This window comes from Nothoprocta perdicaria, unplaced genomic scaffold (genome assembly GCF_003342845.1).
Source record: "Nothoprocta perdicaria isolate Ctin4 unplaced genomic scaffold, notPer1 scaffold_42, whole genome shotgun sequence".
In the NCBI taxonomy this organism is placed as follows: domain Eukaryota; kingdom Metazoa; phylum Chordata; class Aves; order Tinamiformes; family Tinamidae; genus Nothoprocta; species Nothoprocta perdicaria.
The window spans coordinates 614,980-642,805 of NW_020455666.1; the positions used below are offsets into that span (position 1 = coordinate 614,980).

The 27,826-nt window shown below is 41.9% G+C and overlaps 4 protein-coding genes and 4 non-coding genes across 11 annotated transcripts; 2 read left to right on the plus strand and 6 right to left on the minus strand.

Moving 5' to 3' along the window:
* Positions 1 to 307: 307 nt before the first annotated feature.
* On the plus strand, positions 308 to 11,908 carry NEK4 (NIMA related kinase 4). Of its 4 annotated transcripts, none has more exons than XM_026046143.1 (15): positions 308 to 406; positions 862 to 1,128; positions 2,133 to 2,330; positions 3,031 to 3,138; positions 3,697 to 3,851; positions 4,164 to 4,305; positions 5,210 to 5,653; positions 6,762 to 6,905; positions 7,151 to 7,288; positions 7,680 to 7,746; positions 8,152 to 8,258; positions 9,435 to 9,523; positions 9,782 to 9,987; positions 10,463 to 10,596; positions 10,989 to 11,908. In XM_026046143.1, exons 1-15 carry the CDS (start codon positions 314 to 316, stop codon positions 11,079 to 11,081), a joined length of 2,385 nt encoding a protein of 794 aa, XP_025901928.1. In that variant the 5' UTR covers positions 308 to 313; the 3' UTR covers positions 11,082 to 11,908. The 4 variants fall into 4 exon arrangements, with proteins under 4 accessions (XP_025901928.1, XP_025901929.1, XP_025901930.1 ...); XM_026046144.1 differs by having other exon boundaries at positions 4,164 to 4,302; XM_026046145.1 differs by lacking the exon at positions 6,762 to 6,905.
* Positions 11,909 to 12,695: 787 nt separating this feature from the next.
* Positions 12,696 to 13,990, minus strand: SPCS1 (signal peptidase complex subunit 1). Its single transcript, XM_026046147.1, has 4 exons — positions 13,943 to 13,990; positions 13,627 to 13,686; positions 13,203 to 13,289; positions 12,696 to 12,834 (listed from the first exon to the last, which is right to left on the minus strand). The coding sequence occupies exons 1-4, from the start codon at positions 13,979 to 13,981 to the stop codon at positions 12,712 to 12,714; spliced, it is 309 nt and encodes a 102-aa protein (XP_025901932.1). The 5' UTR covers positions 13,982 to 13,990; the 3' UTR covers positions 12,696 to 12,711.
* A 613-nt stretch (positions 13,991 to 14,603) lies between these two features.
* On the plus strand, positions 14,604 to 19,280 carry GLT8D1 (glycosyltransferase 8 domain containing 1). The gene is made up of 10 exons (XM_026046095.1): positions 14,604 to 14,622; positions 14,745 to 14,808; positions 14,912 to 15,010; positions 15,315 to 15,531; positions 15,796 to 15,913; positions 16,464 to 16,548; positions 16,792 to 16,904; positions 17,422 to 17,588; positions 17,734 to 17,846; positions 18,436 to 19,280. The coding sequence occupies exons 2-10, from the start codon at positions 14,793 to 14,795 to the stop codon at positions 18,624 to 18,626; spliced, it is 1,119 nt and encodes a 372-aa protein (XP_025901880.1). The 5' UTR covers positions 14,604 to 14,622; positions 14,745 to 14,792; the 3' UTR covers positions 18,627 to 19,280.
* Positions 19,281 to 20,684: 1,404 nt separating this feature from the next.
* Positions 20,685 to 27,734, minus strand: GNL3 (G protein nucleolar 3). The gene is made up of 15 exons (XM_026046112.1): positions 27,722 to 27,734; positions 27,378 to 27,436; positions 27,102 to 27,239; positions 26,580 to 26,693; positions 26,281 to 26,364; positions 25,950 to 26,082; positions 25,035 to 25,138; positions 24,447 to 24,582; positions 23,821 to 23,908; positions 23,277 to 23,460; positions 22,551 to 22,693; positions 22,239 to 22,375; positions 21,569 to 21,789; positions 21,156 to 21,240; positions 20,685 to 21,058 (listed from the first exon to the last, which is right to left on the minus strand). The coding sequence occupies exons 1-15, from the start codon at positions 27,732 to 27,734 to the stop codon at positions 20,973 to 20,975; spliced, it is 1,725 nt and encodes a 574-aa protein (XP_025901897.1). The 3' UTR covers positions 20,685 to 20,972.
* On the minus strand, positions 22,972 to 23,047 carry LOC112953144. Its single transcript, XR_003250529.1, has one exon. It is a non-coding gene; the product is annotated as a small nucleolar RNA SNORD19 (small nucleolar RNA).
* LOC112953145 lies at positions 23,529 to 23,606 on the minus strand. Its single transcript, XR_003250530.1, has one exon. It is a non-coding gene; the product is annotated as a small nucleolar RNA SNORD69 (small nucleolar RNA).
* Positions 24,009 to 24,082, minus strand: LOC112953143. Its single transcript, XR_003250528.1, has one exon. It is a non-coding gene; the product is annotated as a small nucleolar RNA SNORD19 (small nucleolar RNA).
* LOC112953142 lies at positions 25,816 to 25,890 on the minus strand. Its single transcript, XR_003250527.1, has one exon. It is a non-coding gene; the product is annotated as a small nucleolar RNA SNORD19 (small nucleolar RNA).
* Positions 27,735 to 27,826: the final 92 nt, after the last annotated feature.

Sequence of the window (27,826 nt, forward strand, 5' to 3'; positions counted from 1 at the left end):
CCCTGTTCCCTCTCACATCCACAGGTCTATAGGACACAGGGCGSATTTGAGGTGACACTGCTGGTTTTTGCGGCCGCGACAAGAAGCGGGATYCAAACGCCACTCTCCTCACGCGTCCCTCAGCCCGCTCCTAACATGGCCGCCTCGCCCGCTTCCAAAATGGCCGCGCCGGCACCACCGAGGAGAAGGGCGGTCCGCGCTTCCCGCCGCGGCGCCCGTGTGGTAAAAGCGCCCGGGCGGCATCTCTATGGCAGCGGCGGCGGGCGGGCGGGCTCCGCTKGCGGTCGCCGCCGGGCGCTGAGCGGCGGGGAAGATGCCCCTGGCCGCCTACTGCCTCCTGCGCGCCGTGGGCAAGGGCAGCTACGGGGAGGTGAGCCTGGCGCGGCACCGGMACGACGGCAAGCAGGTAGCCACGGCGGTACCGCCCTCTGCCGGGCTCGGGCGGACCGAGACCGGGACCGGGACCGGGGAGGCCGCGGCCGGGCCGGGGGAGGCGGCAGGGTCCGGCGAGCGCGGCCCGCGGGGGAGGSAGGCAGCGCTGTGGCCACGGGCCTGCCAGGCCTGGCTTTGCTTAAGAAAATGCTGCTTCTAACGGTTTAAAATGGAAAGAAAAGGGGTGTTTTCCACATAGTTTCTGTCAAATATGTCAGCAAAGCACGGGGATGGGCACTGTGGGAATGTTGTCGGCATAACACGCTAGCTTGTTGCTGCAGGCGCTGAAACTGAATAAGAAACCTGAATAAGAAACTATATATATAATATGATATATAAAARTATACTGTATATATACATGTTATTTCCTGGGGTTTCTGCGTGCTAACTTGGATTTTTCCTGATATRTTAATGTTATTTCTTTTACAGTACGTCATCAAAAAGTTAAACCTCAAAAATGCCTCCAGCCGAGAGAGGAAAGCAGCAGAGCAAGAGGCACAGTTGCTGTCCCAGTTGAAACATCCAAACATAGTCACCTATAGAGAGTCCTGGCAGGGAGAAGACGGCCTCTTATATATTGTTATGGGCTTCTGTGAAGGAGGAGATCTGTATCATAAACTTAAAGAGCAGAAGGGCAAACTTCTGCCCGAGAACCAGGTGGTGGAATGGTTTGTTCAGATCGCCATGGCCTTGCAGGTAAAATAAAAATACAGCTTACTTTAAGGTTGTAAAGGTCTTTTTTTTTTTGTATAAAAATGCTACAGTTAGTCTATAGATTTAAATTCCAGTCGACTGGGTTATTATAGAATAACAACATTTGTTAATGCATTAAAAATGTTCACTGGTCATTACCATCATACTAGCTTTCTTTTCTAGGTAAAGAACAGGCTTTCCAACTCAAGTCTGAACTGCATTTCCTATTTGAAATTTAAGGTTACATTTACAAAATGCTTTAAAAAGCCACAACATCTTTCAGAAACAATCTGTAATTTTGTTGGTGTTTTTCAGTGATGAATTTAGGTGGCTAAATTGTCTTTTCTATTAAGTTTTATCTAAATTTGTTGGAATCTAATAATTTGGAGCCTATCAAAATTTAAAAACCATTATTATATTCAAAAAGATTGGCTGTAAATATTATCATTAGACGTAAGGCAGTTGGACAGAAAATACTATCTTGATTATGACTACTGTGGTCAAATACACAGAAGTATCTGATAAGATACAGTGATATCTTATTTTTGTTTATTTTAAGCCTAATATTCTACCCCATATATAGATATTTAGACTAAACCAACATTTTGTTTTCCACCAAAATTTTATGCTAAAAACTGTGAAATGAATGGCAGGAAATGGAAGCCAACAGAGTAGGTTGAAGGCAGAGAGCCTTCACTTTACATTGCTACTTTATGTTTCTATTTTCTCCTATTTTCTTGGAAATCAAGATCTCACACGGGTAAATTTCACTCAACAACACAGAGTCTGTTGAGTGAAACAACAACACACAGTCTACCTGTGTCTGTATTAGTCATTCTGGCATTAATTCCCTAACTCTTCACCAGTGATGTGTCATTCCTGTCTTCCGTAGTGGTATACATGGCTTTATTGTGTTTTATTTTCCCTCTTTGACTTGTGTTTACTTTTCAGTGGAGAAGAACCAATCAGGTGTTGCTTAACCCTATTTATGCACTTTTTTTTTTTAGTATTTACATGAAAAACACATTCTGCACAGAGATCTTAAAACTCAAAATGTTTTTCTGACGCGAACTAACATCATCAAGGTGGGTGACCTTGGAATAGCCAGGGTGTTGGAAAACCAGTATGACATGGCGAGCACTCTCATCGGCACTCCATACTACATGAGCCCTGAACTCTTTTCCAACAAACCCTACAACTACAAGGTAGAGTGTGTTGAAGCAAATATTCTGCTTTGTTAGGCAACTGGAGTATTATGTTTGTGGAAGAGCGTTACCACCTTGTGTATTTTTTTAAAGTTGTTATTGCTTCCAAAACTGTTTGATGTCCGCCGAGTCCGAGCAAACAGGGATTTGGGAGAAACTGAATTCGTGGAACTGAGTTTGGGTGAGAATTAGGAGCATGTGCTAAGTTATCGCAGCCAAAGTGCTCAGCAGGCTGCCTGTGCTTACCAGGACATGCCAACATAAACCAAAATAACAGTTTGTGCTTGTTTATTATGCAACAGACAAGAAGCTTTGTGTTCAAAAGTAATGCACAACAGCAACGTTAAAAAAATAATCTTTCAGAAGAGAAGTGTCACTGTGAATTTAAAATGACCTTGATTTTGTATACTTGGCTCAGCTCTTGCTGCAGGCCACGTGCACCCTAAACTTGGCATCTGCAGGAGCATGAGCTAATGAAAAAAAGAAAGATTTTATTTAAACTATTGTCTTCCGAATATCRCTGTTGATACAGATCAAAGCCAGACATTTACAATGGAATTTGGTCTTAGCTTACTATCATTAATGGCCTGTYCAAAAGCAGGTGACTGCTTGGAGGTAGAATTTGTGCAATTAATAGAAAGCTCATAAGACTATTTTTCTTTTTTTTTTCTTTTTTCTTTCTTTCTTCCTGTTTTCCCAGTCTGATGTGTGGGCACTGGGCTGCTGTGTKTACGAAATGGCTACGTTGAAACATGCCTTTAATGCTAAAGAYATGAACTCTTTGGTTTATCGAATTATTGAAGGAAAGGTAAAAACTTACCTAAAATATATAATTTTTTAATCTGGTTATGATGACTTTTMGAAGATCTTGAATGTGTCTTATTTTGTTGGTGATGTTTTGCATGTTGATGTGCATCATCGTACATGTGTTAAGATTGGTATTTCAGGGTATTACACGATGTAATATTACACCCAGGAAGTTATTCCTTGTTAAATACTGCTTGAACTTCTAGTTATCCCAATGTGTAGTTCACAGTAGTGAATTTCCAACTTTCTCCATCTACTTCTGGTTCAAATGTTGTGCAGAGAATTATGTCACTATTTGTATGTACATCATTTTCCTTTTAGGTAAGACTAGYCTATTGAAGTGCAAAGTTAATATGAATTTAGGCATGAAAGACCTAAAACATTTGTGTATATACACAAATATGTACCTGGTATAATACAGTTGTTATTACAGTTGTTTACAGTATATTTTTACAGTATATGTTCACAGTATATGTTTACAGTTTGCAGTATATTACAGTTGTTACAGAAATATTGATAAATAAATTGAACAGTCTCACTCTTCCCTTTCATTTTACAGCTGCCCCCCATGCCAAAGGATTACAGCCCGCAGTTGGTAGAGATAATACGAACTATGCTCAGTAAAAAACCTGAGGAGAGACCCAGTGTGAAAAGCATCCTAAGACAGCCATATATCAAACAGCAAATCTCGTTGTTTCTGGAAGCCACCAAGGCGTAAGATATTTTTATTTCAATGATCCTGTGCAAAATATTTGTCTGCTTTTAGATAACACTGATGTTGCTGCTGTGCAGAACACGTGTGTGTTGCTGCTCAGGTCTGAATAGAGCTTGTAAGGTTCTTTTACAGCATTAAAGGTGAATATGTTGCATACAGGCTGTTGGGAAAGCCCAGTGTCTTATAAGCATTATGTAAACTGCTTAGTGAAGTGGTTTTTAGTTTTGTTTTTTTCTTCAATTGATGAAAGAAACATCTTGAGGTCTTGTTGTTGGAGACTGAGTGGCCAACTTTTATTATATCCTTTACAGGAAAACAGYCAAAAGTCATAAGAAAACACTGGATTCTAAACTTAAAGATCCTTGTTCTGCAGTCTCAGTTAAGAATGAATCTCATAACAGGAATGCTGCACACCAAAATCATTCATTTGAGCACGCTAGGAAAAATAAGGTGGTAAGATATTCATACATACTTACATATATGTATGTAATAAAAATGTGTGTGTGTATGTCTATATATACAYATCTCTCTTTTTTCCCCCCCAAAAAAGTGCATCTGCTGCTTTTCCTAAAAAGCTACTCAATTTTATATAAAATGCCTTGAGCTTTTGTCAAAACACAGATCTGATTCTTAGAAACCTGTAAAATGCCTTTTAATAGAAGATGTATGTTTATGTAGAGATGCAAGCAAATAAACAGCTGTGGTTCAGTAAAACTCTTGGCAGCTTTTTTACCAAAATGTGTTAACACACTTCTTTTATTTTCTCTATTCGCAGACCACGATGTAAATTGTTTTATGTACCTTTGTGGTTGAATTAGCACACAGAGCTTTGTTGTACACCATGGTTATAACAAATATTTGCACACTTCCCATGGAATATGAATTTTTCTTTGTTACTGTTTGATGGCAGGAAGTAATTATTTTTTAAAAAAAATGCAAACAGTCTTTTTTTTTGACTGGAAAACAAATTATGGTTGCAAGTGAAAAAACATTTATTGCTGAGGTTCTCTCCTGTGGTTAAAACAAATTTTTTATAAGCAGATCTTTTACCATCTTATGCATTCTCTGTAGTTTCTGTAGTATGAGTCCTCTATTGTGAGTTTAAGCTTTTCTTGTTGAAATGCTGAATGTATGTAGTCCTGGGTAAAAGTGGATGTACTACATATATAAAACCCATACTAGAATATGTCATCTGCAGACACAATCTGCAACTCTAAAAATATGAGTTGCAATATTTCAGAAGAACCTAAGCTGTAAGTGATCATAATTTCCCTAGTCTATGTACTCTGGTACATTAATGATCTTCCTTATGTGCTTAGAATATTCTTTTATATTCTTATTCTTTTTTTATTCCTAGAATGAAAATGAATGTATCATCAAGGATAAAGCCACCAAATTTTGCCCCTCGGAGAAACCAGCTGTTGAGTTGGGAAGAAAACCAAGCAGTAATGATTTGAACAGCCTGGGAGACTCCTTGGCTACAATTAGCAAAGTGGATATTGATATCTTGCCATCTGAAAAGAGGACATATGGAAGCGAGAAGTGTGGCAGTGAGCATATTCCAGAGGATAATAAAGCAAAGTATTTAAATGATCCAGGGAATTCTAAACCAACATATAGCAGATCATTAAGTAAAGAAGATGGACTACAGCAAAAAACAAAGCAGGCTTTTAAAGCTGAAAACGTTGAGTCTAAGCAGTCTGCTGTTGATGCTACAGACCATGTTGATGCTGCTACAGATAGTGATGATACTTTGAAACTCCTGCAGCCCATATCAAAAACCCCAAAGCAAAATGACCTGGTAATGCTTATGTCTACTTTAAAATAGACTTAGCTAATGGCCAGCTCTTAAAATATGCAGGGCTGATGCATTTAATGGTTATCTATCGAAGTCAGATACTGTTGATGTAATTATTGAGATATTTAAGTAATTATGAAGCTGAGTTTCAAATTTGCAGAGCTAATGGACTGTGGATTTTAGGGATAGTGAGAATGCTGTTCTTACAGAAAACAATAACAAAAATCTTTCATGTCTGAGAGGAGAGAGGGCAAGAATGGTTTGGGGGCAGGGAAAGGGGAGGAGTGGAAGAGATTGAAGGCAGACAGATGATGGGGAGAGGGATATAAAAAAAAAAAAAGAGGAGAAGAGTAATATGGAAATGTGTTACTTTCTCCTTTGCTTTCCCRTATCTCAAAGGTAGTTTTCTTCCTGTTGTTCTTTTAGTTTCCAGTTATTCTTTCACTGTTTGTGTTGGAAACTTGAGAAAACAGTATTTCTAAAGAAATACTGCTTTCTGCCTAGATAGCTGTAGTGCTTATTCTCCTTTTGATAGTTGTTGGCTCAGAAACACTGGCTTTTTTCCCTTGTGCCCTTGTCCTCAAGTGTTACAAGGGTCTACTAAGAAAACAAGGAATATATTGTATTATTTTCTCCTGTTACGTATCCCAAAAATGTCAGTTGTACATTTGACCCTTCTGCTCACATCTTGTGCTTTGGATTTAAAGGTCTTGTATCTGTTCTGTGTCACTTCTGCAGTCACATTTATGAAGCCAGTTTGCTTTAGATGATGATTCTCTTTTCATTTTTCTGATCTGCAATGAGATTTTCTGCAATGAGCATTTGGTTGTTTTCTGATGAGTAATCATTATCCATTGCAGAATKTGGATTCTGCTGAAAAGCTGCTAGAACCATTTGTTCCCGTTGTAATTCAAGTAAATATTTAAAGATTTGGTAGTTTAAAAGGGCTATCAGAGTAAGAGTTTATTGTTTATTATTCAGGCTACATTTACCTTAATATAATCACCATTACAACCAAAATAAAGTGGCCTGTGTTGATAATGTAAAAAGCATATATGTTTAAATCTAGAAATGGCATGCCTACATTTTGAAAAATAATTTTCCTTGTTAGGATGACGTCTGTCATGGAACTCCAGGAGACTTGAGGGAAAAAAATGCCTCTCCCTTACAGCCTCATAGCTCTGTCCACGAACCCTCGCTCTCACGGCAGCGAYGGCAGAAGAAAAGGGAGTTGGCTGAAGTTTGTCCAGAAAAGGTGCAAATAAAATAAGAATTTGGCTGTGCGAGTCCTTAAGCCATATATAAAACATGTATACATATATATTTTATATACTGTTCTCATTTCGTGTGCATGAAACGAGAGGAGGGTTGAAATGGAGAGAGGTAACAATAGGAGCCCGCAACACTCCATCTAGTTTTGCTGTGCAAGAATGTGACTTGTAAATTGTGCAAATTCTTTTACTGCAAGAGGATATAAATTCTGCTCACTTGTCTTTCAAGTTCAGAGCTGGTGCTCCCCGGCCTTTACCTTTTCCATCCGATGGGAATGCAAAGACAACACAGAGCTGTGCAGAGCATCATGGTGAAATCTCTGGATCTGTGAATAGCACCAAGAACAGTCAAGTCGCCATTGCAAAGGTTAGTGCTGAATGCTCTGTAAGCATGTTTTTGTCTCTTGTTGTTTCTGAACACTTTGCTCCCTAAAAATACGCACAGCAAGTGAAAAGATGTAGAACATGTTTCCATCTAATGGAAGTCATGTCCCGTATCCGATTAGTGCGGGATAGGAGGCTTCCTTGCTGAAACAGGCAGCTCAGAAGTGCCTGTTCTGCAGTGTTTATTGTTTGTGTTATTGTCCAGGAACATTTTTTTTCAGTAAATCATGCAGCATTTGTTAGCTGGGTGGAASATCTACCCTAGTAGCTTTTTCTTGCATGTTCACCTTAAGAAATTTTTTGTTTCATAGGCAATAGGTAGCAAAAGTGATGGTGACAATTGCTAATTAACATCAAATTAACTTATTTTTAAGGAGCGGCCCTTGTCAGCAAGAGAGCGTAGGAGGCTAAAACAGTCTCAGGAAGAGATGTTTCCTGCTGGTAATTTTTATGTTTACATGTTAATATTCTATATATGGAGACTAGTAGCTTCTCTGGGAAGAAAGGCTAACTCCCTCTTTATTCTTTTTTCTTCACTAACTTCCTCAAAAAGTTGCACTAAGGGCCTTGTTCTGGTCTTAAATAAAATTTTCTGTTAACGTGTTCGTGTTTTTCTACTTCTTATTCAGTTGTATTCGGTTGTGGTTAGTGGTGACAACTTCTATTTGAAATGTACGTGAAGCGCAGGATTTGCACCTTTCAGATAGAAGCGTCAGTGTTTTCTGTTAGCAGAATTCCTACCGCCTGCCTTCTGCCAGGTGATAGACCTTTTCTTGCATGAACACGAAACTAATTCAAGATACATGCAGCTAAATTATAAATATTGTAAAAATGTCATCCTTTCAGTGGCTCCAGCAAGACGAGCATCAAATAGTGCAGTAGTCGAAGCAAAATCACATGTGGAAAATCATATAAAAGTTGCTCAGGCCTCATCAGATCCCAGTATTTCTCAGGTAAACTGGGGTCATCTGTTTTTGAAATATTTAAATGCAGACACATTTGGAGAAGAAAACTGTATTAAAAAATCTGTATGTGTAAGAACTTCTCAGTCAGAAATAATGTACAGTTCTTGACAGATATTACTTTAGAAAACCTGGGTTAGACTGTGGGATTCACCTAGATCAGTTTAAAATTCAGGACTTGCTGCCCATTTTCACTCCAGTTGTCAGAGATGAAGGCTCATATGGATGTCTCGTAGGGAGCTGGTTGTTTCAGTCTCTCTGAATTGAAGGGATTATTTGTTTGGGTGTGGGGGAAAACACAGTTCTGTTGCCCTGAACTGCATTTTGGTTAAAAGTGAATAGTCTGTTTTAAGTTACGCACTACCTTTAGCTTTGTACATCTAATTTTGCTTTGGTAGTGGTGTATTAAAATATATTTCAAACTGCAGTCCTGTTAAGTGCATACGTTTATGTGCTGCCATTAAGGAATAGATGCTAGGCGAAAAATGAATAGTTTCTGTTAGTATTATCTTCCTTGCCTAGTTTTAAAGATTTAGATCTTTTTGAAGATCACAAACATCAGGGTGAGATCTTCTGCAGCATCAGGAAACATTACTAATAAACAATAGACGCAAAGAAGTAATAGTGAAAGAATTTTCAAAGTATAAGCTGCCTTGTCCTCAGCTCAGCACTTGCGTGGAAAGAGTTTTGCGTGTTTTACCTACATGTATATGCTTATAACTGGTAAAAGCTAAATGCAGAAACCTCATCTGCACTCATAAGCTGAAGTCACATCGGTTTAGTACGTACTAGTGTGTATAAAGACTGATAGATGGGCTAAGGATAGTGGCTCTATCATATTATTAGGTAAGAATTGATAAATACAACCAATTTAATTGTTTTTCATAGAGACATTTGGTAAAGCATTTTTTGTGTGTGTATGTGGTCAAAACTGCACGATTGAGAAGCAATACTAGCTAAACAAGCAGGTCGTAAAAGTATGTTCATGTTGTGATGTRTATTAGCTTGTATTTAAAACCAAGTTGTACCTTTAAAACATTATYAAGTCTATCAAGTAAAGTATACTTGATGAAAAGTATTTTTCCATGTAAGAGAAGTAATTTATGGTATACAGGTAACAGACAAAAATCCTAGCTCCCAGAAGTAATTTATTCCCTCTTTGCTTAGAAAAAAAGAGGAACCCATTCCCTGTCTGATGATGAGTTAAGCTCCTCCACAAGCTCCACGGATAAATCTGATGGCGATTCCAAGGAGAAGTAAGGATTTTGTTTAATACAGTGCAAGAATTTTTCTCTGCTGTATGGGGCAGCAGATAAGAGTTGGGAGTTGTTGCTAGATGCTTAGACACTGAACCTTTATCAGAGGAAATACTCCTGATATTGATGAGACTGAACAGCAAAGGTAGTTTACTGTGAAATATTTAGCAGGAGCTCCCCATATTTATTGAAAAGCCTTTGAGTGAGAGATTGCAATTGCATTGTGTCACTGAATTGCTTCTGGYTCTCCTCTACCAGGAAAAGCAGCGTGAATGAAATGAATGATTTGGTGCAGCTAATGACGTGGACGCTGAAAATGGACTCTAAGGAGAATTCCGAGTGCTGTGTAACCTCACCTTCCGCCTCCGAGTTTAAACTTCACAGAAAATACAGAGACACTTTGATTTTGCATGGAAAATCACCTGATGAATCAGAGGAATTCAGATTTGAAGAGTTTCCCTCAGGTTTGTTGCTCTGATCCCTCTTTTAAATGAGTCRTGGCCAGGTGCTGCTCACCAAAGAAAACCTGCTAGTGGACAACAGAAGGCAGTCAACTGCAAAATGAAAGGCAAAAGCTTCAAAATGAACAGTTTGAGAATTATTTTAAAGGAAGATTTTTAAGGCATCCAATTGATTTGATAACCATGGAGCTTTGTGATGGTTAAAGCTGAAATTGAACTTGAGGCACAAGCCAGTATTTAAACACACTGGAAGTTTAGAGGGTTGTAGAAGTCCATCTTCCTGCAGATCTTACGTTAGCTAATTTAGCCCACACCAASAATCAAATCTGTTTGCAAAACCAGGTAGATTTGTTGATCCATATAAACCATCTCCAAGGAGGTTTTAGTGATATCTAAAATGCTGGCCCATATTTTTCAGGCATGGGCTGTGAAAGGGGATTATCCTGCATGTAACTATTAATGGCTCTTGATTTAACAGGTCTGCTGTCAGGTCCTGAAAAGATTAGGAGAGTGGTTGAAATCCTAAGATCTGATGTGGTGCACGGACTGGGAGTGAAACTTCTCGAGCAAGTTTACAGCATCCTGGAGGAAGATGATGAAGGGAAGAGAGAGGTGAATGTCTTACATGTTAAAATTGTTTAATTTCTTATAAACTCAAATAAATGAGCAGTCTTTGCTTTTTTTTTTTTCCTCCGTTCTAGATATTGATACAATAGTGCAAGCCTCGACCTCTAAAAAGTGTGTATATATATTAGTACATATATTATATACACCATAACCAGTAAAGATTTGACTTGCATTTACAATGGTCAGGTGGGATTCAGAGCATCTCTTGCCACGAGACGACAGTGACCTTTTCCATTTATCTCCCCTCACATCTGTGTGATCAAACTTCACATGATGCTTCCAGCTGAGTGCTTAGCTGCTCTCCTGTTAATATTTTGGTAACTCATGCTAGTTTTTATTATTTTAATGTAATTTTTTTTCTTTTGTATTCTAAATAGCTGCAGTTGCGGGAACATATGGGAGAGAAGTACACAAGCTACAGCGTGAAGGCGCGTCACTTGAAATTCCTCGAGGAAAATGTGAAGTTCTGAGCAGGTTAACACTTTTCCCTTAGAGGGAAGAACACAGTTTTATAGCTTGTTTAAAAGACTGGACCAGCATACGAAGCACGTCTGTTCATTGACCTCCTTTCTTGGAGTAAAGGGAGCAAGCTTGGAAAAAATGTTACAGATTTAGTTGAAATAAGATTTTCCATGTTAAAATGTGAACCTGGCTATCATTTCCTCAGAAGAGGAACTGTATGTTTAGTTATTATTCTCTTAATGAAACTTTAGAAAAGCTTATTTTATAGACATGAGGATGAATGGACAAAGTTTCGCATAGAAAGCAGTGTCAAAAAATGATGTTTTGGTTTCAATTAGTCATAGCTAAAACATTTTGGTAAGGTGATATCCTAAATACAGCAACAGAAACGTATACCAAGGTTCTAGCATGCTAAGGTATAAGCTACTGCATCARCTGTCTGTGACCAGGAAAGAATTGCAGGTTTTTGCACACCAAAAGTCCCTRCATTGAAAACACTAAAGGAGGTTGCTAAAAAACACTGTGAAAACACTCCAGGACAGTGACTTTGGCTGTAACTGTTGTGCTTTACTGCTGAGACCCTTGCAAAGAGGGGGARAAGCACTTAGAAAGAAGCCTCAATGGGGTTGAAATGAATGTAGCCCTGGTTTCCTACATCCTGGCTGGATCACACCCCTTCCCCTTCCAACTACTGATGCCTTTTAGGGATGAAAGTGGCCCTGAGCAGGACTAGTCGGTCAGCTAAGTTTGTCTTAGCTTTTCCCTGGCCCTGCACTTTTATTAGGTGTGGGTAGTAACCCCATCTAGGTTTTGACATGTAACATCTATAGTGAGAAGGAAGAAGGGCTCTTCTGAAAGCATAATTAAGTCATGAAGGGAAACGAATTTGTAAAATAAATTTTTAAAACCACACCCTGTCTCTTTCTTTTTATTACTTCCAGCCCCCATGTGAGCAGCCTAAAGCCTAAACTGACAGGCAGGGTCAAAAGGTGCAAACATTGCTGCCTCTGAGAGCTGAATGCTCAATTTCAACAGCTTCAGGAGCTGCAGCTCCTGTAATATGCAGCAATATATGTAATAATATAGCTACTCTATTATGCAAAGTTAGGAAGTTATTTTCTCTGCACACACGAGTTGATTTTTAGCCATCTCCTAGGACAGTTCCCAGTTCTTAACATTTTTCAAACCTGGGATTTGGGGCAAAGGGTGGAAATGGGGGAGTTATGTGCTATTTTACAAGACTTGTGACACCCTGTCACTCCTGATACTTCAGACAAGTTATTTTAATACAAGTTTAACTGTCTATAATAATGTTTTAGGCTATGGCAACAGATTAATTACATTTGATTTAATGCTTTCTAGGCCAGTGGTCCTTTTTCAATAAGAGTGGAGTGACATAACGACCTCACATAGCTTTTTATCACCCCCCTCCTTTCCCTGTGACTTCATGGAAACACCAACCAAATTTACAGAGCCTTTTTGCTCTGGTCTTGGCCTCTTCATAAATCAACAAGGCAAAAAACAAACAAAAAAACCACATTATACCAGAAAGTATGTCCCAGCTGAAAGGTAATAAAAATTTAATAAAGCCAAATGCTACACTGTAACATCATGGAAAAAAAAAAAAAAAAAAAATTTTTAGCTTTTGGTGTGCCTTTTTGGCTTTCTGTCACCTGGCTTCTTATCTTCTGTTCCCAAATCCTGGACGGGCAGCCACTTGAGAGGGTTGCGGCGGTACATGGGCCACGGCGGGAGCGTCAGCTGGGAGAAAGGACGAGGTTGAAGCAGTTGGTCAGGACTCCGGGTAAGTGTTTTGTGCAGTCACTACTGCACAGAAAGCACCCCTGTCAACGCTCCCAGTCTGGCTTCCGTGAACATTCAGCCGCAGGAACAACTCAGTGTTTGGTAGCAGTATTAAACTGCAGTATTGTCCGAAATGTGACTAGTGGCTGACAAGAGGTAAGCAGGCATTTGTAAAGAATACACCAGGCGGGCGCAGGAGCACCATGTTCTGCAGGTCACAACCACAGCTCTATTAATGATCTGAATGATGTGCAGGCAGTTGCCTGGGCTGGTAGCCCCTTAACTGCACTAGCATTTCAGGTTAAATTGAATAAAAACAACCTTACCAGACACGATAAAGCAAAACCGGCCATGACGATATAGACCGTCCATCCAAACTGCTCGGTGATGTAGCCGTAGATGAAACCAATGACCTTAAAAAGACAAAATGAAKAATTAGACATACTATCAAACAAGCTCTATGTGATGGTGCGCTGTGATTAAGCTAGTTGGGCTGGGAGAGGGCAAAGAATTGAGAAGATCTGGGGTTTTTAAACACCAGATTTCCAGGTCGTCTTAATGTTTTCAGCACTGGGAGTCAATAACGAAATGAAAACACAGAAAGAGGCAGATCCTTATTCCCTTGCAGCCCCCCTGATTTTGTCTAGAGCTTTAACTGACCCAGGTAAGCCAGATTACCCCAAAAAATATCCCAGGAMCACAACCAGCTTATTTTTTTTTGATTATTCCCCACAATTTTAGCATACTTACTGCAGAGACCAGAATGATTCCTTGGAAAATCTGCTCTGCCAGCTTCTGGCCCTTGTAGTCCTGTGGAAAGAGAGGCGTGGGGTCAAAAAGGACCCTTTTATCCCCTTTTTCAATACTCAGAATATAACAGTTTTATCGCAACCCATTGCGTGGATTCCGCTCCCGTTAAGGGATGCGGGGGGGGGGGGGGTCCCCGTTCCTCGGAGGGGCCGCGGGCAGGCCGGGCCCCGCGGGCGGGCGAACGGTAAACCAATAAGGAATAAATCAATAAGTGAACAAGCGGATAAATCGATGAAGGGGGCGAGGGCGGCGCTACCATCTGCGTGGGGATGGAGCGCAGCGCGTCCAGCATCATGGCGGCGGCCCCGCTGCGGCGAGCGCGGAGCTGCCCGAGCGGCCCCGCCCCGCCCGCCGCAGGCCCCCGCGAGGCGCCCGCGCTGCTGCCTGTCCCGCTGCGGGGGGGCCTCGCTGGCCGAGCCCAAGCCCGCGGTGTCCCCCGGGCCTCAGGCAGCGCGGCGGGCGCCCCGCGGCGCGGGGGCCGTTGGCGGCCGCCGAGGTGGCGGTTGGCGGCGGTTGGATAACGGGTGGGTTTGAACGGGTGAGTAACGAACGTGGCAGCGGGGGTATCCCCTCGCGGGGACGGTTATTTCCCCCTCTCTAACACGGTGGCGGCTCCGTCCTTCGCCCCGCCGTGAGCCGTTAGGCCGTGCCGCCTCCGCCCGCCCCGCCGGGGGTTCCGTGGGACGGAGCCGCGCGGGGGAGACCCCAATAATCCCTTCCCTAAAGTCCTCCGTGGGTTGCGAGCTGCCGAAACCCCCGGCAGGGAAGCACGGGACGAAGCGTCCCTCTTGGCCGGGACGTGTCCAGCGCAATCCATGCCCTGGACCAAGGAGCCCACCCATAACTCCCCATAGTCGTTTCCCATCCCTTGCAACCAAAGGGATTTGCGTTTTTCCCATGTAAATGAAGGGACTGAGAAGAGCGGCAGGTCTCCAGGTAGCCACGGGTTATTGAGGCTCGTTGTGCAGTTTCCATCTCYGCTGAGGAGAAGGCTCCGCGCTCTCCATGGGCTCCAACAGCCCTGACCGCAGGTGACTGRCCTCTGTTTTCTGTTCCAGATCCACAGAAAAGCTTCCTTTACTAAAGAATAAAACCCCAAGGAGAAAATGACCTTGAGGAAAGGTATGTGTGTGTGATTTGTTTCTACCCCTTTTGTAATTTTCGGCGTTCCCCAGCTTTTCTGCTTATTTTAATAGACTTTTTCCCCCCCTTTTTCCATTTCCAGTGAATATTTCCATCCTCATAGTGGTGCTCGTTATATTTCTGTTAGTTCTTCATCACAACCTCCTAGGCCTCAGCGACTTCTTGAAACGGGAATTGTCAGGTATGCTGAGCTTTCATTTTATTCTTTAGTTTGTTTTTAAGACCAAAGGGAAAAGATTTGMTCTAGTGAGGCACAAACCACTGTGCTACAGAAGCGGCATGTGTGATAACGATGGATCCTCTGCTTCACAGGATACCTTTCTTTATTCTAGTAACTAGACCTATTRAGTAGAATATTTGTGGAATATAGAATAGCATATGAAAATATTTGGGGACRTGGTGAATTTTAACATAGTAATCACTACTGTATTCTATTTTGCATGAATATGAATGCACCAATATATGATGCCAATCCTATTCTGCAGATTCGAGCCCACTAGGACTCCAGCCTATAGATTTCATCCCAGCGATTCCCCAGAGGCTGGCAGATGGGAGGAATGGTAAGGAGATTTCCGTGGTCATCGCAGCGTCGGATGAGAGGCTCGGCGGTGCAATTGCAGCCATGAACAGTATCTACCAGAACACCAGATCCAACGTGGTTTTCTATATTGTTACTCTCAATGATACCGTGGATCACTTGAGGTAATGATTTTTTCATTAGACTCCCATGATACTGTTAAACTTGAGCATAAAGATGCTTTGCCCAGAATTTGTCACGTGTGCTCATGTGTCACCRCACTCAGCAAGTCCCCACATTCATAAGGGACACCACTGAAATGAAGACTTAGACTCCAGGGAATCCATATATTTGTTAGGGAAACGATTGCCCAGATCAAGGGTTGCATCACWGGCTTCTCTTTGGCTTTGTTTCATTCAACAGAATCTTTGCCTTTCTGCTGTTGACAGGCTGTGGCTGAGTAACACTGCTCTGAAGAATTTGAAATACCAAATTTTGCATTTTGACCCACGTGTCTTGGAAGGGAAAGTGCAAGTGGACTCTGGAAAGGCAGACACCTTGAAACCGGTGAGGCTCTGAGCTCCTTTTGGCAAATAGTAGTTAGTAACAACAAATGTTGATGACTGCCTCCAATATCTTGGAGATCTCTAAGATCTCCAAACATCTTAAGCATGTTTGGCTTTTGAATTCGACAGGAATTGAAGGAATCTTCAGATATCTGCAGAAGAAATCTTGTATTTTCAAATTCCTACAACTACACTAGAAGTAAACTTTCAGATAGTGAGAGATGAATTTTGAGCATCTACAGATACAACTCTTAGTAATATTTTTTGCCAATTTCTACAGTGAGACATAGCAGCTTGCTTGCCAAACATGCCAGAAATACGCAGACGTAGAAAATCACAACGTAGATGAGAGTTAAAAGTCAATTTATCAACRCACAAGTTCTTAGGAAACTGGGCTTGATTAACTTGATGGAACGTATTTGTTTTAAACAACCCCTAGGATACTGCTGCCTATTTTACTTCTTGAACATTAGTACCATAGGTAAGTGTCAAGAGTATCAGTCAGCTTCACATTTATATGAACAATTCCTTAATTTTTCCTGCTTTCACAGTTAACATTTGCAAGATTCTACTTGCCCAGTCTGGTGCCTCATGCAGAGAAGGCCATCTACGTGGACGACGATATCATAGTGCAAGGTATGGGGACCTTCCTTACTTTGTCAGTCTTATTCCTGTCTATGCTGGGGTCAGGACGCTGCCTCAGACAGCAAACAAACATCTCGGCTTCAAAGAAAGGTGTAAAAACTCTGTAAATATGAATAAACTGGATTAAACCAACTGCTTTTATCATCTATAGGAATGGACTGAGCAGAAAGCCCCCTCAACTCCATGCAGGAGGATGGCTTATAATTTTTCTGTGCTTATTTCATTTTTTTTCAGACGATATTCTTGAACTTTACAACACCCCACTGAAACCTGGACATGCAGCTGCATTTTCAGATGATTGTGACTCGACCACTAATAAATTTGCTGTTCACGGAGCTGGGAATCAGGTTGGATTCATTCAGATTCAGTAGTAACAAAAGTGTGGATTCCTGCCTTTTGGAAATGGGTGCTTGGTTGTTTGCAGGTTGTCTTCCAAATGCAGCGAACATAGAGGTCTGACTGTACCTACTCCATTCAGTTGGTATTTGTGTTACAAATTACACCTGCAGTCTCTAGTGAGGCACACAAAAAGTGTTTTCAATTATTCTGCGCTTTATGCTAGTAATGCTGCTGGTCTTGAACAATGGAGAGGTAATTTTTTAATCTGTGAGTGTATAAAGGAGTTTTTTCAGGGAGTGGTATTGATTGTCTCAGACTGTAGACRTTAAGAACAGGCAGTGTTCCTTAATTGCATTGTTTCTATAATCATGTTTGGCATCTAAGCACTTTCTGATGCATTAAAGGAAGAGATAGTTGCTTTAACAGTTTTAGGGCTGGGCTGTCAGGAGTTGTAAAACTAAAATTCTTTAAATGATAATTTAGTGATATTTAAAATTAATCTCTACTTTTTTTTTTTTTTTTCAGTATAATTACATTGGATTTCTAGATTACAAGAAAGAAACCATCCGAAAGCTTGCCATGAAAGCCAGCACCTGCTCTTTCAACCCAGGAGTTTTTGTTGCCAACTTGACCGAATGGAAATTACAGAACATCACCAAGCAGCTGGAGAAGTGGATGACACTAAACGTAGCGTAAGTGCTCCCAAAGTGGGGCAGCCTGGGCCGAGGAGATGGTGTTTAACTGTTGATGAAAGGCTGTGTAGGTGTTTGCAGCTACACGTGTGGTGCTGCTTTAGGGTTGTACCCTTAGCCAGTGTCTCTGTCTCTTCCCTTCAAGAGAGGAGCTGTACAGTCGGACTCTGGCAGGCAGCATCACGACCCCCCCGCTGCTCATCGTGTTTTACAAGCAACATTCCAGCATTGATCCCATGTGGAACGTCCGGCATCTTGGTAAGTGTGAAACATTTGGGATCCTTCCTTTGCTCTCCCCTAATGTGTTTTCCAGATTTGTACCCGGGCTTTTGGTTGAGCATGTGGCCAGGGGATCTTTGTTCTTTATATTCYGTGCTTTAAGACACAATCTGCTTTGCAGTATCACCTTGGAGCTAGTGCAGCCGATCCTCTGGTTGCTTTCTTAACTGCTCRCCCTTGAATGGACTTACTCCCAAGTTGCCCTTTTTTTCCCCACATATATATTGTATCCGGAGTGTTCCTAGATATTTCTTCCTAGCTTGTTCAGAGGAGAGACATTGTATCTGTTTTGCTGCTGGTAAAACTCAAGATGCTGGAAAGCGACTTCCTTGGTTTTGAATAGAGCCACCCTGGGAGTGTTTTAAGAGAGCTTGGAAGGTGCAGCAGTACAGTAAGAGATTAGTTCTGAGAGCCATYACAGCAGCAGCTAATTGCACCCCAGCATGTCTTCCAGTTTGCCCCACAGACCAAATCCTTGCTCCATAAATGACAGGAAATTCTTTTTTTTTTTTTTTTAAAAATCCAAGTTCAAATATAGCACATTGGTCTTCCTGCTACCTTTTCCCAGGGTCTAGTGCTGGAAAAAGATACTCCCCTCAGTTTGTGAAGGCTGCCAAGCTGCTCCACTGGAACGGCCACTTCAAACCGTGGGGAAGGACGGCTTCGTACGCCGAGGTCTGGGAGAGGTGGTACATCCCTGACCCCACGGGCAAGTTCAACCTGCTTCGCAGGCACTCCAAAGCCTATGAAGCCAAGTAGAAGCAATTGTAGTAACTGGTGGCAGTTCTCAGGAAACCTTTGGACTCGAGCAGGTATTATTTTTTTTTGGCCAACTTGTATTCTGAAGCTTGCCTTCTCGAGCACACAGAGATGCGCTTAGGCAGCTGTAGTGCTCGTGATCCAAAATACGTGGTTCCAAAGAAGCCTCATTTTGCCTGTGTGACTGAAAATGTTTCTCCAGCAGCACTTTGGAAAGCAAAGGAACATCTCCAGAACTTAGCACTTTTGTTAGTTTATGTGTTCGTTCATTTGTTCATTGTATGTTCTTCTGTTCCAGTCCCAATCTTTTACAACCTCTAGGATTTTTCTTGTCACCTCCCGAAACAAACAGTTCCTAAGAACAGGTTGCTTGCACCATGCAAGTCTTGCACAGTAAGGTACTGTAATTCAGAGCTGCTGTTTTTTGGTTGTTATTATTGTTATTGATGTTTCTTGCTTTCTTTTCCTGTGAAACAGTTTACTCAGCAGTACTACCTTGTGTGAGGATTCCTCTCATATATTTCTGTTTAAGTCTTTCTGAAAAAAATGAGTCGGCTTTTGGTTAGTTTTCAAGTATGATTTCAGTATGGAGTGGTTTTAATTGCCAGCRAATGCTAAAACACTTTGTGTAAAGCTGTGGAGAGAACTTTTTTTTTTTTTTTTCCAAAAATAAAAGCTAATTTTAACATCTGGACTCCAATCTCAGCTAAATGGCAGTCTCTTTATGAATTTGGTGTGATAGTGGAAGCCTGTTTCCATTGCACTTAGGGTACAAGGAGATTGAAGCTGAAGTCAGTTGTTCTCAGCTTTGAGAGGCAGTCTCATTCCAAGTCTGTTTACTTTTGGCTCAGGTGAAATGACTTACAGATTAATGTTGCTGTTTACTCTTAATTGACACTCAGGTGAGCACAGTTCTGCTRAATAAATTTGCCCCAAAATGCTTCACTCTGCCCTTTATTCCTCAAGCCGGAGGGCAGTGCCCTGTTGCAGCCTGCTGCCCAGCACCCTTTTTTCTATAGGTAAGTAATTGTTAAAGAGTTATAGTCTTATTGTTAATTAGCTGATATATCCTAGTAGCTGTTGTGCCAGCTATTCCATCTAATAGAGAGTTGAACTCAGGTTGGGATCTTATTCACTCTATTACTGCTTGTGAACGCTGTCCTCAAAAAAAGCATAAGATGTTTAAAAAAAAAAAGCTCTAATTAATAATGATGAGGAATAGAGACTGGCTGAGATACAGGGCAACCAAGAGCTAAAGGGCATATTTGTGTCTATATGTGCTTTTAGTACTGATCTATAATTTAAAAGGATTTTCTAGTTAAAAAATTCCTGACATTTTATAATTCTTGGTTATAGTTCTGTTTTTTTCAGAGATTCTGGTGCYGTGTTCAGTTTCTTGTCTATCTCTTCTCTTTTTGGCTCTTGATGCCTAAGAGCACTTATTAACCTCGAATGGGTTAGTAGTAATGAAATAAATTAAGTTACTATCATGCAAGGCTACTTCTCTGTCAGCTGATACTAACTGGACTACCTAAACAGCAGAGTTCTTAGTAAATATTTTCAAGTGCATGCTAGGGCTGTGCCTTCAAATACAGCTTACTAGAGGTGAAGTGCTAAACCACCCCTTCCTTCCTGTGAAGAAGGGGCTTTGGTTTAACCTTGCCACTTGTTAGCATTTAAAATTGGTGTCATCAGTACACACCGCTTCAGTTCAAAATTACCAGAACAACGACACAGATTGCTACTTCTATAATCCTCATTACCTTTTCCAGTGAAGCTATAATCTCTGTAAGTACTAAGTGAATACCTTCAAATACCTTCTGCTACACTGAAGGTGTATTTTTTAGCTGACCTTCATGTAGGAAAGTTCTAGTTTCATAAACTAAGCTAAAGCTAAGGGATGTCAAAGTCTAGTGTGGCGCAAAAGGTGTAAGCCTTTAAAAATAATTACATTTGATGGAGGGAGGATGAAGGGAGAATTCAGACATGATTGGAACTATGCATTTATCACAGTTTGTCACAGAAGTAGACAAAGGGATTAGCCTTTTGGAAATGAGCACAGAACACCAACTAATTCAGTTTATTATTAGGATTTTTCTTCTTTTACAGGAATTAAAGTATAAGACTTAAAGCTGCATAAGGGCTCAGTTCCCAGAAAYATATAAAATCTGAAGGTATCACAGGAGACAGACTATTAAATACAGTATTTCACACAGTATCAATGTTGAGTTTTTGCAGTAATACTGGTATCCAGCCTTCATCCAACTTCTGCTAAGATACCAGGCATCCTTATTACTGCTTTGAACACCAGGAAGAGGCTCAAGCCACATCTTGGTCCATTCTTCCTTAAACATAGTCAGTATTAAAGTCATAGGCATCATCATCTGCTGCCTTATCCATGATGAAGGGTAGTGCATTGGAATGGCTGTCAGCTGGGGGGGGGAAAGAAAATTAATCTATTAATGAAACCAAGGCAAGTGCTAAGAACCCTAGAGGTTATTTTCCAAGGCCCAGGTTTTTAATACAGACCTGCTGCTGTCTGTGTTTCTGGAGTTGTGGCACTTGGCTGTTGTGTTTCAAGCTTTGCCTTCCTGATCACATGAGTGTTGTCCTCCTATGACAAGGAGAACAAGGCAGAGTTCAACAGTGCAAGTATCCTTGCACAAAAACAAACAGTGATGTCCAAATGAAAGAGGTACTGATGGTGCACATCTCCAYTGACATAGCTGAGGAACACCTTGTGTTTTATTTGGTAGCACTGACCAGAACCAAGTTATGGTTTTCCTTAATTAAGCAAAGAAATCCCAACTCGTTTATTTGGGAGAAGAACTGGGCACTTTCTTGCAGTGGCTCCAGTGTTTACATGGTCTTAGTTTACAGCTGGATGCCGATAGGAGACTTGGTCTCGGGGTAGATGGAGGCTTCATGAAACCCTGACTTACCTCTTCAATGCTCTCTTCTTCCTCCATGTTGTGTTGATCATCATCGCTTTCAGTGAAATTCTCTTCCTCATCTTCCTCCTCCTCATCATCATCTTCCCCATCTCCTTCCAAATTCATGCGCTCTGATGCTTTCTCTACCACCTGACTTTCCTTTATTGTCCCATTTGTCATTTCTGCTGACTGAAAAATGATGCTGCTTGCCAGATTGGGATACTTCAGAGCTAGGAAAAGGATGGGAGGTGTCTGTTGAAGTCACTGGAGGAGACAGCACGTGATGCAGTGTCTGTCCCTTAGACCATTTTAGCTCAGGGCTAGGGAGGCAGCCCTGTCCTGTCCCCTCTTTTACCTTGGGCTACATCAGCACTTCAACATAAACGCTACCAGAAAGCAGAAKTCTCTGAAACAACAGCTTTTATTGAAGCACAGAAGAGAGGTGCAAGCTAGGCCAGCGCAGGCAGGGAGAAAGCAAGAACGAGCAGGGGTAGTTGTGCTTCTAAGCATGACCTAGCGCTGTTTGGCTCAGCTACTTCATCTATTTTTTTTCCTTAAACTGTTTATGTCCACTCTATACTGCCAAGGCTATCCCACAAACCTGCAGAGACTTCCATTCAAACTGTCCCATTACTACTGACTCTTAGTGGTAGCTGTGCACTAGAGTAACAAGTCTTACCTTGCACAGTGGTGGTGTTTTCTTCTTCTAGCTTCTTTAAGTTAAAATCCTTCTGCATTTCTGCTATTTTGTCTTCTGTAAGATAGGGAGGCAGTCTCTGCTGTTCTGGAGGGTGTGAGTGGTAGCTTATTTTAGCTCTGTGAAATTAAAATATCACCATTTAAAAAAAAAAAACCCCACAACCAAAACCCAAAGCAGCCTTTTTTCTGGTCCTAGGTGTTAGCTTACAGAGCTTCTGCTTGTGTAAGCACAGTGCTGGATTACAATGTGAGAAAGATCAGCCACATAAAGCAGAATTAACCCCTTACATACCCTGTCCAGTCACAAAGCAGTAGTCTGGCCACATTCTCGGTGTCAGGAAGCCCTCCCTTCTTCAGCATGCCCCTTTTCTGAGCAAGCAGAGTTAAAAACTCCTCYGTGGTCCTGAAGTCGGGGATGCTGTAGAACAGTATCACCTAAAACAAAAGAAAATGTTGCATTCATAAAGAAACCTGGGTGACTCGTTTTTCTCAAGCTTTAGCATTAAGTTAACAAATTAAATCTGGTTTCAATGAGAAATAATTATATAAAGTAGTCTTGCATTTGGGACTAAACATTACAGAGGAAAATAGCTACTTCAGCACATTCACCTGCAATTCATCTTTACCAGTGGGCTTATGAAAACAGCATATTTTTGTAAAGACCAACTAAATATGGAATAGGATGGAAATTCGGCTTATGTTGATCTAACTGAAACAAGAGTGAGATCAGAGTTGGATCTGAGGTCTTCACTGCAATAATAAGGAATTGGAGGAAAGTCTTCATTTCTCACTCTGTTTCTGATATAGTCTGGTGAAGCCTTAAAAACATTTTCTTTCTAAAGCAGGGAAGTTATTGACAAAATGGACTCAAGAGAATGCTGGCACGCTGTGCCTGCCTCTCATTTGGGAGGATCAAAGATCGTGTGTGTTGGATTCAGCAGCCAAAGTTTGCCTCCTTGTGTGGGTAATGCACAGGAGCTGAATGCAGTGGAGGGTGTGGAAGGGAGGATGGACTCACCTGCTGTTTATTGCAGTGGCTTATGATGGCATCTATTCCTTCAACTACATTTGTCAAGCCTGATTCTCCAGTGTCTATGATGCTTCTCAAGGCCAGGGCCAAGGTGCTGTTGGAAGGGTCTGCCACAATACTTGGACTGTCTAAAATCTTCATCTGTTTATCGACAGGCACAATTTGCATGGCCCTACGGAGACAAGTGTGCTGCAGGTAGAAAAACTGGCCAGGAAAAGACAGCCTTAAGTAAGCAAGCAAGACACAAAGCTCAGTGTTGGATTGAACACGCTTCACACGGAGTCAGCTTTTAGGCTTTCTCATCATATGCTTTGTGTATGGCAGAAAATGGAACATAAATTTTACAGGCAGWAAAGGGGAAGCTTCTTCCATAACACCTTGGATGTACAGGCGTGTGTCTTATCCTGGCAAATTCAGATGTGCACTTAAAGCAGCAYAATGGGGTAGAAAAGCACAGAAACTGCACACAAGGAATAAAGAGACTTAAGGTAAGCGGAATACAGCTACGAACAGCTTTTATCAGTCAGCTTACTTGGTCACGCCTCTTGCTGGGCCAACGTTGCAAGCACGAGCTCCTTTAAGACCATTGATTATGCTGCTCTTCCCCACATTTGGGAAACCTGAAGGAAAACATGGAAATCCTTCTAAGAAAGAAAACTCTGCCTATGTAACGCTAACCACAGCTGCCTCTTACAAGTGTCTTTAGTATAAAATGCACATATTCAGTGTGAGATCAGAGTTGGATCTGAAGTCTTCACGAAATAAGTAAGACAAGGTGTTTATCCTCATTTCTCACACTAAAAGTAGAAGGGACATGAAAGGAATTATTGAATGGGAGATGGAAGAAAGGCGACGTAGGCTGAGTGACATATAGCCTGCCCATCGTGCTTATTCAAGCTGGTGAACCAACTTAGGGCTTAGATGATGTGATTTTTTTCACAGATCACACACACCTAAGTGCAAAATCACTGACAACTTTTAAGTATTGCAATAGTGAGCCTCTGATAAAAGAGCAAACGGTGAAGAGAAGGCCTAAAAGCATCTCACAGCCTCAAGTGAGAGGCTGCACATAAGTTGTTTTAATATCATACAGTTTGTAGTAAAGGATATCAAAATTTTATAGGAAAAGGAAACCCCTTTCATCTTCCCAGCCCTTACCTACTACCCCAACCTGAATGGCTTTGTTTCGAGTCTTGCAGTGCTCACGAAGAAGTTTCAAAAGGCACTCGCTTCCAAAACACTCCGTGTTTTTGGATAACTCAATACGTGCACTTCCTTTTTTCACCTTCTCCAGCTACAGGATTCAAAAGCAAAAGAGAGAGGAAAGAAAACAGTAGCTATTCAGGAAGATAAATTCACTGCAGGCAGGGAGCTAACTCAGTGGTACTCTTCAAGAAATAACACCACGTGCTGCCCCTTGTGATGGCCAAGGTTAGAAAGGATGTGGCAGAGCAAGTCAAACCAGTTCACTTGCATGGGAAGATGCTAATGTAACTGGTGCAACCTCCCTCTATAGATGAGAAGCTTCTCATCTTCCTCCCTTCAGTGTCCTCACGGTAAAAAGATGCATTTTTACTCTCCTGCAACAGCAGGAATTTCCCTACTCTATTAGGAATCTCAGTGAAAGCATGAAGGCAAATCTATCAGTCAGTAGTGTAATCAAACAAGGGAAAAATAGTTTAAAGAACAGAAGTTCCTGATTATCAACGTGTTTCAACTCATGAAAGACCCTGTAGTGCCTCTTACCATATTTCTGTCCTTGAGCAGTGTTGCYGACTTAAAAGCAACTGTTGGAAATTCGTTTTTCAGATAATTCAACCATTTCTCCAAGTTTTCCTTTGGCACCAAATCTAGAAAATAAAGGGCATGAATGTTCAGAATCTTTGCCTGGAGTAAATCTAACATGGAATTGGGAACCTGGCTATATTTTTATCTGTTTAGTATACTTTCTTATGCTACACAATGTTTCACTTGAAAAACTGATGTTTTTTTCACTCTCATGCATAGCTCTGGTGAAATATCAGGCATGTTGCCCCCAAAAAATCTGCACAATTGCATTTTCAGCTATTTTATTAGGTTTTTAAAGTTGGTGTTCTGCTAGGAGACTTTGTATGGTAAAAGGACAGATGTTAGGTGAGGAATTACACCATCATGCTTGCAAAGGCAACTCTAACACAAAGTTCCCTTTGCCTTCACTGCTTGTTCACCCACTATGTTCGGGTGGATTCTTCCCTTGAGCCACAGTAAAAAGAAAATGCTTTCCAAAGCCAGGCCCCTGACACAACTACTGTGTTAATTTGCTGATGTTTAATTCACCATTGCCTCCCTGGTGACTATTACAGTGGCCTCTGCCTAGCCACCTATTTTCCCAAATATGAAATACTGTAAAATCTCTAACTTTTGYGAGATTTTGACAGACTGGACAGCAGGTTCAAACACCACTGTGAACAAAAAGCTAACATGAAATTACTCTTTTTATTTTTAAGTGACTTAGACTAAAAGCTAGGGCAAACATGACCCCTTCAACAGCGCAGTGAGCTCAGAGTTGGATCTTATGTCTTCAGTGGAACCTCAGACTCCTTTAAAGTCGTCTTCATAGCTCAGCTGGCACAAACCCACCCCCTGACTGAATAACACTGCCAGAAAACTCATGTTTCTTACCAATTTTGTTCAGAACCAACAGCAGCTTTTTGTCTCGTCTAGAGCAAACAGCTTGCTCCAGCTGAGGACATCGACAGCCGAGTGGATCTCTTGCATCCAAAACCTCTAGGATCACGTCTGAGGCCTCAATCACCTAGATTAGAACAAAGGTATTAACTCTAGAACAGACTGAAACCCTCAAAGCTTCTAACAAAATTGCTTAGCTCGATGTGGAAGTTTATCAAATATCCTTTATATGCTATAGCAGTTGCAGACTAATGCAGAAAAGGAAAATAAAGTGTTTCATCGCTGATGCTCACCAAATTCCATGAAAATAGCTGAAATAGCTCACCTTCTCAAGCTCCCTGCAAAATGATTTTGGTGAATTTTTATCCAGCAGCTTCTTAGTCTTTGCTCTAGATTTCTTGGAGGATTCCTAAATGCAAACGATGAAAGGAAATAGTTTGAAAGAAAATTAGTGTATTATACACTACACTTACATGCTAGTACAGTAGCAGGTAACAGCTACAAACTATGTTCCTGACAGCATAAAAATATATTGTGCAATACACATCTTTAGAAGATGACCTTTTAGAACAACTTTATGCCTTCTATAASCTTCCAAGAATCAAAATCTTATCAGACACACACCTTTCCCTCAGCGTTTTCCTTGATTTTGGCTGCATTCTTCTTCGCATCAAGCTTTCTCCTCTTCTCAAGTTCCTTCTGTCTGTCAAGTTTCTGTTTTTGTTTTAGTTCTTCGAGCTGATTGCAAGCAAACAAAAGCCAAACCAGTTATACCACCTTCTAAGGAAGTAAGAAAGTCTTCTGGATAGTCACTTAATGTCCAGATGTAACTTCTGGGGCTCTGATGGAACWGCTCATCTTAGTTACTTTATCAGAGGTAATTCTAGTTATATTAGAATTGACACTTCTAGGAGGCTTGCAGTTACTATACGACTTATATGAAATGGGTTAAAAATGAGGGGAAGTTGTGACACACAGTATAATGCTGGAAATGAAAAAAATGTAAATTTTCCCAAATCTGTATCACCTAAGAGTATTCACAATCTAGCAGGAGTGCACTTTGGGTTTGCATGTGCACACGTACACACCAAGCTTCCTTACAGGAACGTTCCCCACCCTTATCTCTACCAAATTCTTGATTTTTACCCTCTGCTTCCTTTGCTCGGCCTCACGCAGCAGCTCTTCCTTGAACGGGGCAGCGCTGGGAATGCCSGGATCCTTCCTGGGCTTTTTGCGGCCGCGTTTCTTGGCCTCCTTTCTGAGCTTGCGGTGGTGCTCCCTGATCTGCAGGCAGGAAAGGACATTTTCCTCAGTGGCAGTCACCCACCCCAAGGAGAGGGGAAGGGAGACAGCTCCTTTTTGCAGATATTGGAGAAAAATATATGTGTGTGTGTGTGTGTGTGTGTGTGCAGGCCGGCTCACCTTCTTCTGGATCTTGTAGCGCTTGTGGCAGCTCAGCCGCTTGCTCGCCTTCCTCAGCTCTGCAACGGTGCCGCCGTCAGTGCCGCCCGACCCCGGCCGGTCCCTCAGTGTCCCTCAGTGTCCCCCAACGCCCCCCAACGCCCCCCGCGCCATTTCCCGGCAGCCGTTACCGCCCTCACCTCAGCCCCAGCGGCCGTTCTTTACCCCCCCCCGCCATTACCTCAGGCCCGGCGGCCGTTACCCGCCGTTTCCCCGCGGCCGTTACCAGCCCTCAGCCCAGCCCCGGCGGCCGGCCGTTACCCCCGCCCCGCTCCCGCCATTCCGCTGCCCGCCCCGCCGCTCACTGGGCCGCTTCATGGCGCCGCCGCCGCGCCGCCACGTGCGAGGCCGCGCTCTTCCCTCCGCCCGCCGGTGGCGGGCGCTGCCGTAAAGCGGCGCGGCGCGGCGCT